The sequence below is a fragment of the Corythoichthys intestinalis genome, chromosome 8 (genome assembly GCF_030265065.1).
Source record: "Corythoichthys intestinalis isolate RoL2023-P3 chromosome 8, ASM3026506v1, whole genome shotgun sequence".
Lineage (NCBI taxonomy): Eukaryota > Metazoa > Chordata > Actinopteri > Syngnathiformes > Syngnathidae > Corythoichthys > Corythoichthys intestinalis.
This window is the reverse complement of record NC_080402.1, coordinates 28028784-28041823: the sequence shown is the minus strand read 5'-3', so window position 1 is coordinate 28041823 and position 13040 is coordinate 28028784. Positions and strand designations below refer to the sequence as shown.

The window sequence follows — 13040 nt, the reverse complement described above, 5'->3', positions numbered from 1 at the left end:
CAGGTGATCTGTACATTTTGTTTTTAGCTCTTGGGATTATTTTGAGAGGTCTGTGACTCCTAGGGAGAGTTGCAAAGGTGCTGAATTTTGCCATTTATTGACAATCAGTTTTACCATGGATTGATGGCTATCGCGGCCTGTAGAAACACTTCTGTAACGTTTTCCAGATTCATCCAATTTAAAATATCTGAATTATAGATCATCAGAGATTCCATTTTTATAAAGCATGGCTCTCACTGGGTAATAATCTCGAGAGTAGAACGCTTTTGACTTTGTTCAGCCTACTACCGAGCCATATTCTGGTTCATGGGGAACCCCTGACCAATCGATAACTGCAATTCAATGAAATTAGTTACAGTAGTTTGTGATAGCTCAAAGTACAGTACAATAATGAAATCTGTTTTAGACGAGATCAAAACCCATGTTTTGCAGAGATTAGGATTTGCATAATGTTTGTTAATCTCTCATATTCTTCAAGGTCCGCAGTACCATCGACAATAGTTTTGTGGGCTGGGAGCTGGAGGAAGTCCTCCTGCTGGACATGTCAGTAGATGACGGTGACTCCAAAATCCAGAACCAGCTGAAGAAACTGCAGAGTCCGGTCATCCTGCTGTACTGCACAAAAGAGGAGGCCAGCACTATCTTCGAGGTGGCCCATTCTGTGGGGCTCACTGGTTACGGCTTCACATGGATCGTGCCCTCGTTGGTGGCCGGAGATGCAGACCATGTACCCTCTGTTTTCCCTATAGGTACGCATACACTAAATCCTTTATAGGGCTCTCATTTAAGTCATTGGCTGCCACTGGCAGTGCTAGACGTTCAATCCATTTGACCGGCCTCTCCCGGTCAAAATTAATCGGTGTATTTTTCGGACTATAAGTAGCAGGTTTTTTTCATAGTTTAGCCAAGAGTGAGACTAATACTCCTGAGCAACTTACAGTATCTGAGGAATTATTAAAGGGACAACCTGATTAAAGTGACATGTTTGTTCGACCATATCGTGGTGCTCACAAAACACTGACGGACAATATGCACTCTAATATTGTAAGCAGAAGAACAGGCTTACATCAATGACAGATAAAACTGAAGATATAACAACAAACTAAATAGCATTACTAGCTGAGGTGGGTAGTAACACGTTACTGAAGTAAATTTAACGGAGTAAATGTAACTTTTTGAGAAAAATGTACTTCTAAGAGTAGTTTTACTAAGCTATACTTTTTACCTGAGTAGATTTGTGAAGAAGAAACGCTACTCTTACTCCTTTACTTTGGGCTACACTAGTTGTTACATTTTTGTTCTTTATTCTACATATAAGATTTTACTTCTTTTTTTTTTCCAGAGATGATGCCAAAAAGGCTCTAATAGTTTCACCAATGAGATGTTGTAACAATCACATGACTCCATTACACCAATCAGACTCAAGCGTGCCGTTCTGTGATCACTCCGACCCGTTCAATCACGTGGTTTCTTTACAGCATCGTGAAAAAATAAATATAGAGCACTAGCTGCTGTCAACATGACTCGATAGCGCAGATTTTAAACTCTCTGCCAGTTTTATTTGGCACCGATTGACCGCTGAAAACCAGAAATATGATCCTTTTGATTTCATAATAGGAAATGTTTTCTCCACTAGAGAGCACTCATGCTCTTTAGACAAATTATACTTCATTTATGTAATTTTTTTTCTTCTTGTCGGAATTCAAATTTCTTTTTTTTTTTTTTTTTTTTTTTTAGTTTCTTTGGCTTAATGTGGTTATGTAATAGGTTATAGAACAGTATAATAAAACCAGTTCATATAGATAGCTTTATGCTGGGAAAAAAATTCCCTTGTTTAAAAAAAAATTAAAAATTCAAATATCATGAGCAGTTACTCACAATGTTACTCATTACTTTCTTCTTTTCACCAAATGCTTTTTTTTTTTTAACCTGTACTACAGCACATTTTTTGAATGACTACTTTTACTTGAGTAATATTATTTTGAAGTAATGTTACTCATACTTGAGTAAAATTTTTGGCTACTCCACCCACCTCTGATTACTAGCTAGCAAGTAATAAAACAACTGGAACAAAAACTAAAGAAATATTTAGTACAGAACATGAACTTTAAATGTTACTCATATCCCAAGTGCCACAATGCATTCTGGGAGGCATGAGATTGTTCTTATATGTCTGTTCTGCCCGCCAAGGTTGACAGGTAACTTGTTAGGACACAGTTACTGTAAGTAGTCTGTGTGCTGCGTTTAGTATATCGAGCTGTTTCTTTGAGTTGTGCGGTGTTTGAGACTCAGGTGAAAGTAAAAAGTGAGCAGCCAGTGAAAGTAAAAAGTTGGTGTCGCCATACTTTTTCCTTAACATCTCTTGCCACATTATATTAAGTTGCCCCCAAAATGAAATATACTATGTTCTTGGGGTTGGATTTTATTTTTAAAAATTAACCTAAAAATGTGACATATTTCGGTGCAACTTAGAAATGTTTTTTTCTTCGTCATTATGCATTTTTGTGCTTGTGCGAGTTATACTCCGAAGTGACTAAGTCCAAAATACAGTACTATGAAGTTGAAAAATTTATCTCAACTCTCATCTTTATTTATGGTTGTCTTATATTTTGTAACCCCTACAGGGCAACAAATTGCTAGAGAGTATCGAGACACTTTATGATGACATACCTAAAACCATCTCACTGACGTAGCTGAATAAAATTAATATGATAAAGGCAATTAAGTCTCATTTGAAGTCAGCTGTGACTCTACAATAATGTTAATGTGTCTTTGGCCAAACACAAACATTAAAAAGAGAATCCAAGATGCAAAAAAGGTGTACTGATGTTTTCTCCAATGTTAATATGTCATTAATTTACATTCTATGGGGGTGCTTTTAACTCTGCTGTAGGCCACACTCACAGGTGTTCTCTATTCATTACACATTTCCTAAATTCCTCAGCCCATCAATAAATATGATTGAAGTGCTTTTATTCTCAAAAGCAAAGTGGTTAGCCTGGATTTCTAGCATGCCACCCTGATACAATTAAAGTGATCAGAGGTGGGTAATAACATAATAAATGTACTTGGTTACATTTACTTGAGTAACTTTTTGAGGAAAATGTACTTCAAAGAGTAGTTTTACTAAGCCATACTATTTACTTTTAGTTGAGTAGATTTGTGAAGAAAAAACGCTATTCTTGCTCCGCTACTTTGGGCTACACAAGAGTAGTTCCATTTTTCCTCTTTATTCTATGTACCGGTATTAGATTTATTTATTTATTTATTTTTTTTGCCAGCTATGCCAAGAGTAGCTCTACCTAATTTACCAATGAGAACTCGCAACAATGATCACATGACTCCATTACACCAATCTGACGTAAGCTTGATCACGCCAGCCTGTTCAATAGTCTTAAAAAGTCTTAAAAGCACTGTAAAAATTAAAGTATTTGACATCAAGTGCCGCTCTCAACATGAGACGGAAGCGAGGATTTAAACCGCTCTCTCTGTTTTTATTTGGCACTGATTGACCACAGAAAACCAGAGATATGATCCGTTTAATTTCATAACCGTAACAATGAAGGAACTATTCACAATTCAAACTAGGAACTTTTTTCTCCACTAGAGGGCACTCATGCTCTTTGGACGAATAATGCTTCATTTCTGTCTTTTTTTTTTCTCTCTCGCCGGAATTCAGTGATTATTATTATTTTTTAATCATTTTTATTTTTATTTCTGTAATGAGTTATTGTACAGTATCATTATAACAACAGTTCATATAGATAGAATTTTTGGCTACTCTACCCACCTCTGACAGTGATTCAAACCACTGCTGGCCAATCATCGGCCGTTCTGATTTGTACAATTGCATCACTTTTGCATTGAACAGTTAAACTCAGTTAATTCTTGGCGTGCCATTGATGATGACAAATGTCCAAATGTGAAGTTGAATACATTAATAAAGAAGTAATAACCCACAAAATATCAGCCTTCTGTTTATTACCAATATAAATATACAATATCTTCAAGTAAGTCACACCTGAGTATAAGTCGCACCAGCCCAAAAATGCGCAATGAAGAGAAAAAAAAAAACATAGACGTTGCACCGGAATATAAGTCACATTTTGGGGGGAAATTTACTCTATAAAATCCAACATATAGAACTTCTTAAAAGGCAATTTAGAATAAAAACACAATAGAGAACAAAATGCTGAATAAGTGCACAGTGATAACGTTATATGATGCATGGACAACGAAATGCGAACGTGACGTTAACGTAACATAGCTATAAAGAGTTATTCAGATAACTATAGCATGAAGAACATGCTAACAAGTTTACCAAACCATCAATGTCACTCCAAAGCACCAAAATAACATGTGAAATGATATAATAATGTGTTAATATTTTCACACATAAGTCAATCCAGAGTATAAGTCGCACCCCGAGCCAAACTATGAAAAAAAAAAAAAAAACTGCGACTTATAGTCCGAAAAGTATGGTATTATAAATTGAGTTGTAGGAGGATTTGACATTATGAATAATTTTATTGATTGGCAAAACATGGAATGACCAGTGGCAGTTGACTGCTGTGAAGTCAGTTCTGGCACCAAATGCATCTGTTAACTGAATTTGAAACATGAAAATATTGCAAACCCACCCGAGGACCATAACCCTCAAAATACTCTTGTTTATGGGTGAGAGAAATGCATGCAGACATCAGTGGTTCTTCATGCTTGGATACCCAAGCATAACCAGATGAACAAAGGGCTGAACAACTGTCACCACCAGTGCGCAGCAATAAAAAAAGATCTCCATCTAAATATACATATTAGCATACTAATATTAATATGTTAATGCTTTGGTGCGATTTATTGTAAGAAACCGTTTTTCATTAATTTCGTGTGACTATTCCTCTTCCCCGACCTAAATTGAAATGGCCAGGGACCCAAGCTACATTGTCTGTGGGTTCTGCGGGTTCTTCAAGTTCAATTTGTTGCATCTATCCAGTCAGATGGGTTAATAATATAACTGTTCCCTTTTTTTGCTGTGTTTTTTTAATCTATGTAAATGCAAATTACAGTGAACCGTGGCGGTTTGTTTATCTTGTAATTATTTTAATTGCACGGAATCTATCGTTAGCTTTATCAGAAATTCATTGCTTTTGAAACGTTTGTTCTCTTTCTCTAATATCCAAAATTACAAGATGACACTAAAGCAATGGCTAATAGGAACATAATAATGCAGGGGTGCTGAAGTGTTATATCTCTAATCTAATTTTAGTCTGTGATTTTTGGCTAAGGTTATGGAGAGTCTAAGCCACATGCAGTGGTTCATATACTAGTAGGTTGTAAAGGCAACAGTCATTACTTGTGAATTTGAAATGTGTTTAGGATCACAGCTTATACAAGATTCTCTGTTTAAAGTATTAATATATGGTGAAAGTATTAATATATTAGTGATGACTGACTGTGGAAATGAATTTCCCTTATGGGACAGTAAAATAAATAGAGCCGCTTCATTTATATATTTTTTTTTCTCCCTTTAATTCATCCTTAACACTTTCTTTAACTATATGTAATTTCCCCCACGCAGGGCTGATCTCTGTGTCATACGACGAGTGGGATTATAACATTGAGGCAAGGGTGCGTGATGCAGTTGCCGTAATTGCCACGGCGACCTCCACCATGATCTTGGATAGGGGGCCTCACACCCTAATGAAATCCAGCTGCTTCGGCACACCTGACAAGAAGAACACCAACACTGGCCACTCCAAGGAAATACTCAGGTGGGCAAAGATAATGATATTAGGGATATCAAACTTAACAGGTGAAATTTCAGAATAAACATAAAATATACTTTAATGTTGATAATTTTTTATCTGTAATCTGTTTAATTTCTTTCTACTCTAATCTTTCAGTACTTTCTTTTACTTGTTATTTAGCGGAGCTATGAATGAAAATTCACAAGATTTGTTTGTTCCATGAATTTACCGATACAGTTCCAGGGATGTCCATATGACTTTCTGTAAACTTTTGCTCCACAATATAAATATGTGAACAATATTATTTAGAAGACTATTTCAGACTCAAGGTTTTTGTAAGGGAATTAGTGTACCCAAAGAAAACCCTCGCAAGCACAGGGTTCTGAACCCTAAACTCAGAACTGTAAGACAGATGAGCTAACCGCTGGCTTTTTCTCTGTTAATACAGGGTGGGCAATACGTTTCTATAAATAGGAAAGAAATTAATGTTTGATGTTTTATGATATTTATGTACAGTATACATTATAATGTACTTTATATTTAGGTATGTGTCTGCATAAGCCGCGGCTGCTTTCACTCGTGCATGAAAGTGACTGTATACAAACATGTAGAGAAATTCTATTATTTGCCTCATTTTCGATTTTTTTTTACTTACAAAATAGTACACAAACAAATGCACAGGGGAACTCACCATAATTTGCCTTGTTTTTACACTGGTCGACTAAGTGGCGGACACTTTGTTTAAAGTTCGCCAATATTTCTGTTCATCACAACTCTTCGTCAAGATGTATAAAAATTAGTGTTGTACCGATACCATTTTTTGGCCCTGATACCGATACCTGGCTGTGCGGTATCAGCCGATACCATACCGAAACCACTTTGTTTGAAATTTATATATATAAACAAAGTGAATCCAGTAGAACTTTTTATTGCATACCTGCTATGGGTGAAAATAGTTAAATAAACATTTGGCTCTCAAAGGCCAAAATAATGCAAAATTCGTAAAATTAAAACATGGACAATACTAGCCCAACAGTAAGAAAGTAAAAATACAATGAATGAATAATGAATAAACCTTTTTAAACCCTGGGTTTTGGCTCTTGAAGGCCAAACAGTACACCTTTCATGAAATTATAAGTAATAATAATAATTGATCACAGCATCCTGTCTCTCTATTTGCCTCCCTCTCTGTGCACCAGCAGCAACACACACTTAGCCGCTTAGCTTAGCTTACTTCTACAGCACTTTTGAATAGACTTGCCACCCGCCCTTTGAAAAAAGATCTAATTCCGAATTGGGAATTAAAAGTTTCGTTCTGTATTGAACCAATACGAAATATATATAAATAAGATACATTTCTATACATTTTTGGAGTTTTGGTGATGTCCCTTTTTTTTCGTCCCTTATTCTATGGGGGTGCTTAAGGGGCGTCCCTTATTTCTATTTCTGAAAGATGGCAACCCATTTTTTTGAAACAGGTGTCAAATTACTGCTGCATTTCTTTCAGTAAAAGACGATAAAAGTAAAGTAGACCAAGTGAGCTGACCAGGGTTTCTTGCTCCGGTCCAGCTCCCTTTCTCTTGGTAGCAGTTGCTGCTGTTGTAGCCTCAAACTCTTTGTGTTCATTCACGTTTCGTCTTCAAATGTTTTATTAGGTTCGAGGTATTGAAACTGGCTGATTCAACTCCACCTCTCAAAACTTTCAGGCCGCAAATCTTGCATGCAGCCATTGTACTCGATGGAGATTATAAAATGAAATATTTCCAGACGTTTTCCTCTCGTAGTTTTTTTTCCTACATATAAAAAGCTGCCCCGACATTGGTTAACAGCTGCTATTGACCAGCTCTCATTGGTCTGGAGCTGGCCAGTTGCGATAGCTGCTTGGCATGCTAAGTGATCACGTGTCATCACACTACAGAGAGTGTAGTGAGCGTCAGGAGATAACAAGGCTGTGGTCAAGTGTTATAATACTGGACCAGTAAATGGTATCGGTGCCTGCTCTGTTGGTACTCGCCGATACCGATACCACCATTTCGGGCCGGATCGGCTGCCCTGCCGATACTGGTATCGGTATTTGTGCATCTTCAAAAAAACTATGGTACACACTTTCCTTTATCGTTATATTTTGGTGAAATTTGTGTAGTTTAAATGACGTCCACATTCTAAATTACAAGTACTACTATATGATAACCATTTTCTTTCAAAAACAAAATACTATTTTTTTTACTGTAAACTTAGAACGGTTACTGGTACACTAACAATACTGTACTCAATACTGCTAAAATGTAATGACATTGGTGATGTGTTCCTTGACATGATTTATGTCTTCTATCGTCACCTCATATACCATAGCTTCAGGTTCCCCCAGAGATGGAAATCAAAACAGTAGATGAGTACAATTCATTAAATATACTGTGTATCACAAAAGTGAGTACACCCCTCGCATTTCTGCAGATATTTAAGTATATCTTTTCATGGGACAACACTGACAAAATGAAACTTTGACACCATGAAAAGTAGTCTGTGTGCAGCTTATATAATAGAGTTAATTTATTTTGCCATCAAAATAACTCAAAATATAGCTATTAATATCTAAACCCCTGGCAACAAAAGTGAGTACCCCCCTTAGAAACTACATCCTTAAATGTCCAAATTGAGTACTGCTTGTCATTTTCCCTTCAAAATGTCACGAGACTCGTTAGTGTTACTAGGTCCTGGTGTGCATAGGGAGCAGGTGTGTGTTCAAATTTGTAGTGCAGCTCTCACACTTTCTCATACTGGTCAATGAAAGTTCCAACATGGCACCACATGGCAAAGAACTCTCTAAGCATCTTAAAAGACGTATTGTTGCGCTACGTGAAGATGGCCAAGGCTACAAGAAGATTGCCAACACCCTGAAACTGAGCTGCAGCACAGTGGCTAAGATCATCCAGTGTTTTAAAAGAGCAGGGTCCACTCAGAACAGGCCTCGCGTTGCTCGTCCAATGAAGCTGAGCACACATGCTGAGTGTCACATCCAAATGCTTTCTTTGAATGATCGTCACAGGAGTGCTGTCAGCATTGCTGCAGAGATTAAAGAGGTGGGGGGTCAGCCTGTTAATGCTCAGACCATATGCCGCACTCTACATCAAATTGGTGTGCATGGCTGTCACCCCAGGAGGATGCCTCTTCTAAAGATGGTACACAAGAAAGCCCGCAAACAGTTTGCTGAAGACATGTCAACAAAGCACATGGATTACTGTAAACCATGTCCTATGGTCTGATGAGACGAAGATTAATTTGTTTGGTTCAGATGGTCTCAAGCATGTGTGGCGGCGACCAGGTGAGGAGGACAAAGATAAGTGTGTCATGCCTACAGTCAAGCATGGTGGTGGGAATGTCATGGTCTGAGGCTGCATGAGTGCTGCAGGTGTTGGAGAGTTACATTCCACTGAGGGAAACATGAACGAACTCCAACATGTACTGTGAAATACTGCAGCAGAGCACAATCCCCTCCCTCCAGAAACTGGGTTGCAGGGCAGTGTTCCAGCATGGCAATGACCCCAAACACACCTCCAAGATGACCACTGCTTTACTGAAGAGGCTGAAGGTAAAGGTGATGGACTGGCCAAGCATGACTCCAGACTTCAACCCAATAGAACATCTTTGGGGGATCCTTAAGCGGAAGGTGGAGGTGCGCAAAGTCTCAAATATCTGGCAGCTCCGCAACATCATCATGGAGGAGGGGAAGACCATTCCAATGGCAATCTGTGAAGCTCTGGTCAACTCCATTCCCAGGAGAGTGAAGGCAGTTCTGGATAATAGTGGTGGCCACACAAAATATTGACAGTTGACATGTTGTATGTTAATATTGACAACTTTCACTAAGGGGTGTACTCACTTTTGTTGCCAGGGGTATACATTAATTGCTATATTCTGAGTTATTTTGAGGGGAAAATAAATTAACTATATTATATAAGCTGCACACAGACTACTTTTCATTGTGTCAAAGTGCCATTTTGTTAGTGTTGTCCCATGAAAAGATATACTGTATATATCTGCAGAAATGAGAGAGGTTTTGTGATACACTGTATATTTTATATATATTCGTTTGGAAATTTGTCACCCACCCTTTACAATACCTGTTGTAAATAAGTGTTGAAATTCGCCTCCCCAGCCAAACCGCACGGAAACAGCGACAGCCAAAACAAGTGCCGCTCGGCCGATGCTGCCTTGCGTGCGCCAACCGGGAAGGCGGAACTTCGCGCGTTTTCTTCTTATTTTAACCCTTTGTACTGACTCTATGTTTCAAAAGTTTAAAGAAGACTCACCGAAAACAAGTTGACAATTTATTCGTCGACAATGGTCAAAAACAGACGACGGAGGGAACAATGCTGAATCCAAAGCAAGGCTACATAGCAAATGTTTCAGAGCAGCAAATCTGTCTTATCTCAGTGTCCAGTGTTTTTTAAGTCCGTGGGCCGGCTGAAGGTGTGTCCAGGCGTTGCTTTGGGATCATCCCTCTCTGACCGGTTTCAGGCTATTTAGGTTCGTACGTGGATGGGATGTTGTTGTCACAGCGACCGACGCTGGTCTTGACGTCACAAGCGCCTGCTATCAACTTTGTTATCCGGGCTGGCTGTACTTGTTTTAGGACAAAGCGCGCTGGTCTTTGTCCTTGTTCGTTTGTTGGGAGGACTGATTGCCAGAGTTGGTGCGTCAATCTTGCTCGTGGTGCCCATGTTGGACTTCTGTGATAAGATGGCGTTGTGTATCTATTCTATTTCTTTGAACTATGGTGTGCTATTTATTTTACATTATGTGTGTTAGAGTAGCGCAGTCCTACAGTGAATATGAGAAATGATACTATTCCCTGATGGATTATATTACGTGTGTTCGAGTAATGCAAACAGTTAGACGTGCCTACGAGAAACGGTACCATTTTTCCTTTTCCCCCTCATGAGCGCCGATAAGGTGATTCACTTTACTGTGTTCAAGGCCACTGAGTGAAGTCTGCCTAAACTATAGTTAAATGAATGTGTTATACTAATGCAAACAATTATATGGTGTGTGCGAGAACGGTACCTTTTCCCTTCATAAGGAAAATGGAAAATTATAAAATTATGTCTAGTATGCCATATATTGATGAACTAATTAAGAGTTTCTTTATTTCCCATACACAAGTGCAATGAAATTTCCCTCCAGGTTCAGTCTGAATAATTTGGGGGACAAACAGGTTTATCCGCTGTCATAGATTGATGAGGTGTCAAACTATATTGTACCATATTCGTAGACCTCTGATATCACACTAAGCTGTAATCATATTGTCTTGCATGGGGTAAAAATGTGAGCTGATCAATAACAGGTGAAATCTGAACAGTTGGAGGCAAAGTCCACCTAAAGTAAATCATAGTCTGACTTTCATTGCCTGAAGCAGAGTTAAAAATCGATAGAGCGCAGCAACACGCCTCCACGTCACTGAGACCTTAAGTATACGTCTGCGAAGACATGAACACCACACCCAAGGAGAGTGTGTTAAACAGGACAATGAAACATTTTAACAGCAGATCGAGAAACACTTACTGTGAGACAAAAATCATTCTTTGTTCTCATCTCATGAACATCCTTGTTTTGCCTTTTGGCACATTACAGAAAAGCAGGAGCACTGCTGTTCAATAATTCATCCCGATTTAAATTCATGGGCAATGTTTTAATTCGTCACGTTGAACACTATCCACCTTCCACTGCTAGATAGGCGCAATTGTTTGAATAAGAAAGACAACTAAAAATCCATCTTAACACATTTATAGACTTACTGCCTATCTTTCATCCCACTTTTCTTCATTTTTTTTTACTGATATTTAGCAAAAGTGAAAAGATTAGAAAACTTCCTTTCAGCCGAACGTCATGTTGAGTGTTTTACAGTACTGTCAGTTTTACCCATGTTTTTTCCCCGTGTAATATTAGGTGCATTGATACACAGCTACAGCATCCTCTTCCAGCAGCGCAAAGATAACAGTAACACCACAAACATGAATATTTCAGTCCCTGAAGGGTACTGTGTGACTTTGGCTCAGCGCTCAATCATCCTTTATGCGTGCATCTTTGTGTGTATGTACTGTAGGTGTGTGTGTGTTTTTTTTTAATGGAACGAATGATACGTTTCGACTGGTTCAAGGTATAGAATTTTGATCTCCCTGTTGAGAACACGGTGAAACGGTATCACACACATGTGCACTCTAATGGGGTTAACCCTTTACAAGTATATTTCTTGTGATTAAAAAAAACAAAAAAACCAACATGTATTAGCAATTATTTTCAATATTTATTGTTAGTTGCATTTTTTTAAAGGGATCCACGGTAGTTCTTATAAGATAAACTTATTATGAGTTAAAATAATTTGATATTGAAACCACTCTTGATGTTTTCGTTTTTATACAATTTGAAAATTAGTGTAACCAGTAGGTCGCCATTGTTGTTGACGTTGCAGGGCGGTGCTGCCACATGGTTACGCTGCCGGGCTTCCCGAGTATGGCTCTAGCGACATAAACATGTCATCTGTTCAACCCTTTCAATTTTATCCCGCGAGGAACATTAATGAGCATGACAGCACTGTTGATATTTCACAAAATAAGCAGAAAAAGCAAAATGAACAGGAAAGACGGGACGAGAGTAGGAAAAAAACGGGTGTTCTGCCAAAATGCGCTACACCGGCGAAAAGAGGCAAATTTGACACCCAAAGTACTACCCTGTGCTTTCAGCTTGTTTTGTTTAGATGCATAGAGACAGAACATACTAAAGATGCCTTAAAAAAATACTTAAACGTAGTAATATCAAATAAGGGTGGTTTAAATATGCTTTGTGACTAATGTGGTCAAATGATCAACTATCTGCTTTAAAGCTACCACAAGAAAACACAATGCTTAAAAGTATGAGAGGGAAACACATGCAAAAAGTATTTTGAGGCAATGAAAAGGTAATAAAAGACTCAATAAAAACACAAATAGTAAGTACTCAGTACTAATCTATAGCCTGAGCTATGCTTCTACGTTGCGGTGACGGCGTAGCGATGACTGCGTCAATGAGCATTCGATAGTTCTGCGGCAAGGGAACGAGTTGCTCTGTAATTCACCGCCAAGCCACTAGAGAGGTGTGGCATTGTGTTTGTACGGTTTTGGGTGACTCTTGTCGACTTCCTCTAGTGTTCTTGCGGTTACACAGCAATGACAACGGAGATGGAACACTTAAATGTGGATCTTCCTCTCATCAACATTGAACAACAAATGTTGATCATACAAATGTTGAGGCACAGGCGAC

General features: G+C 38.3%; 1 protein-coding gene across 7 annotated transcripts in view; it reads left to right on the top strand.

Annotated features, from left to right (window-relative positions):
* grin2bb (glutamate receptor, ionotropic, N-methyl D-aspartate 2B, genome duplicate b) overlaps positions 1–13040 on the top strand; it is a 260728-nt gene that overhangs the window by 176334 nt on the left and 71354 nt on the right. For all 7 annotated transcript variants that reach the window (XM_057844335.1, XM_057844330.1, XM_057844334.1 and 4 more), the window contains 2 exons: positions 479–749; positions 5576–5768. In XM_057844335.1, coding sequence (XP_057700318.1) covers positions 479–749; positions 5576–5768 — 464 coding nt within the window. The remainder of the gene's footprint in view (positions 1–478; positions 750–5575; positions 5769–13040) is intronic.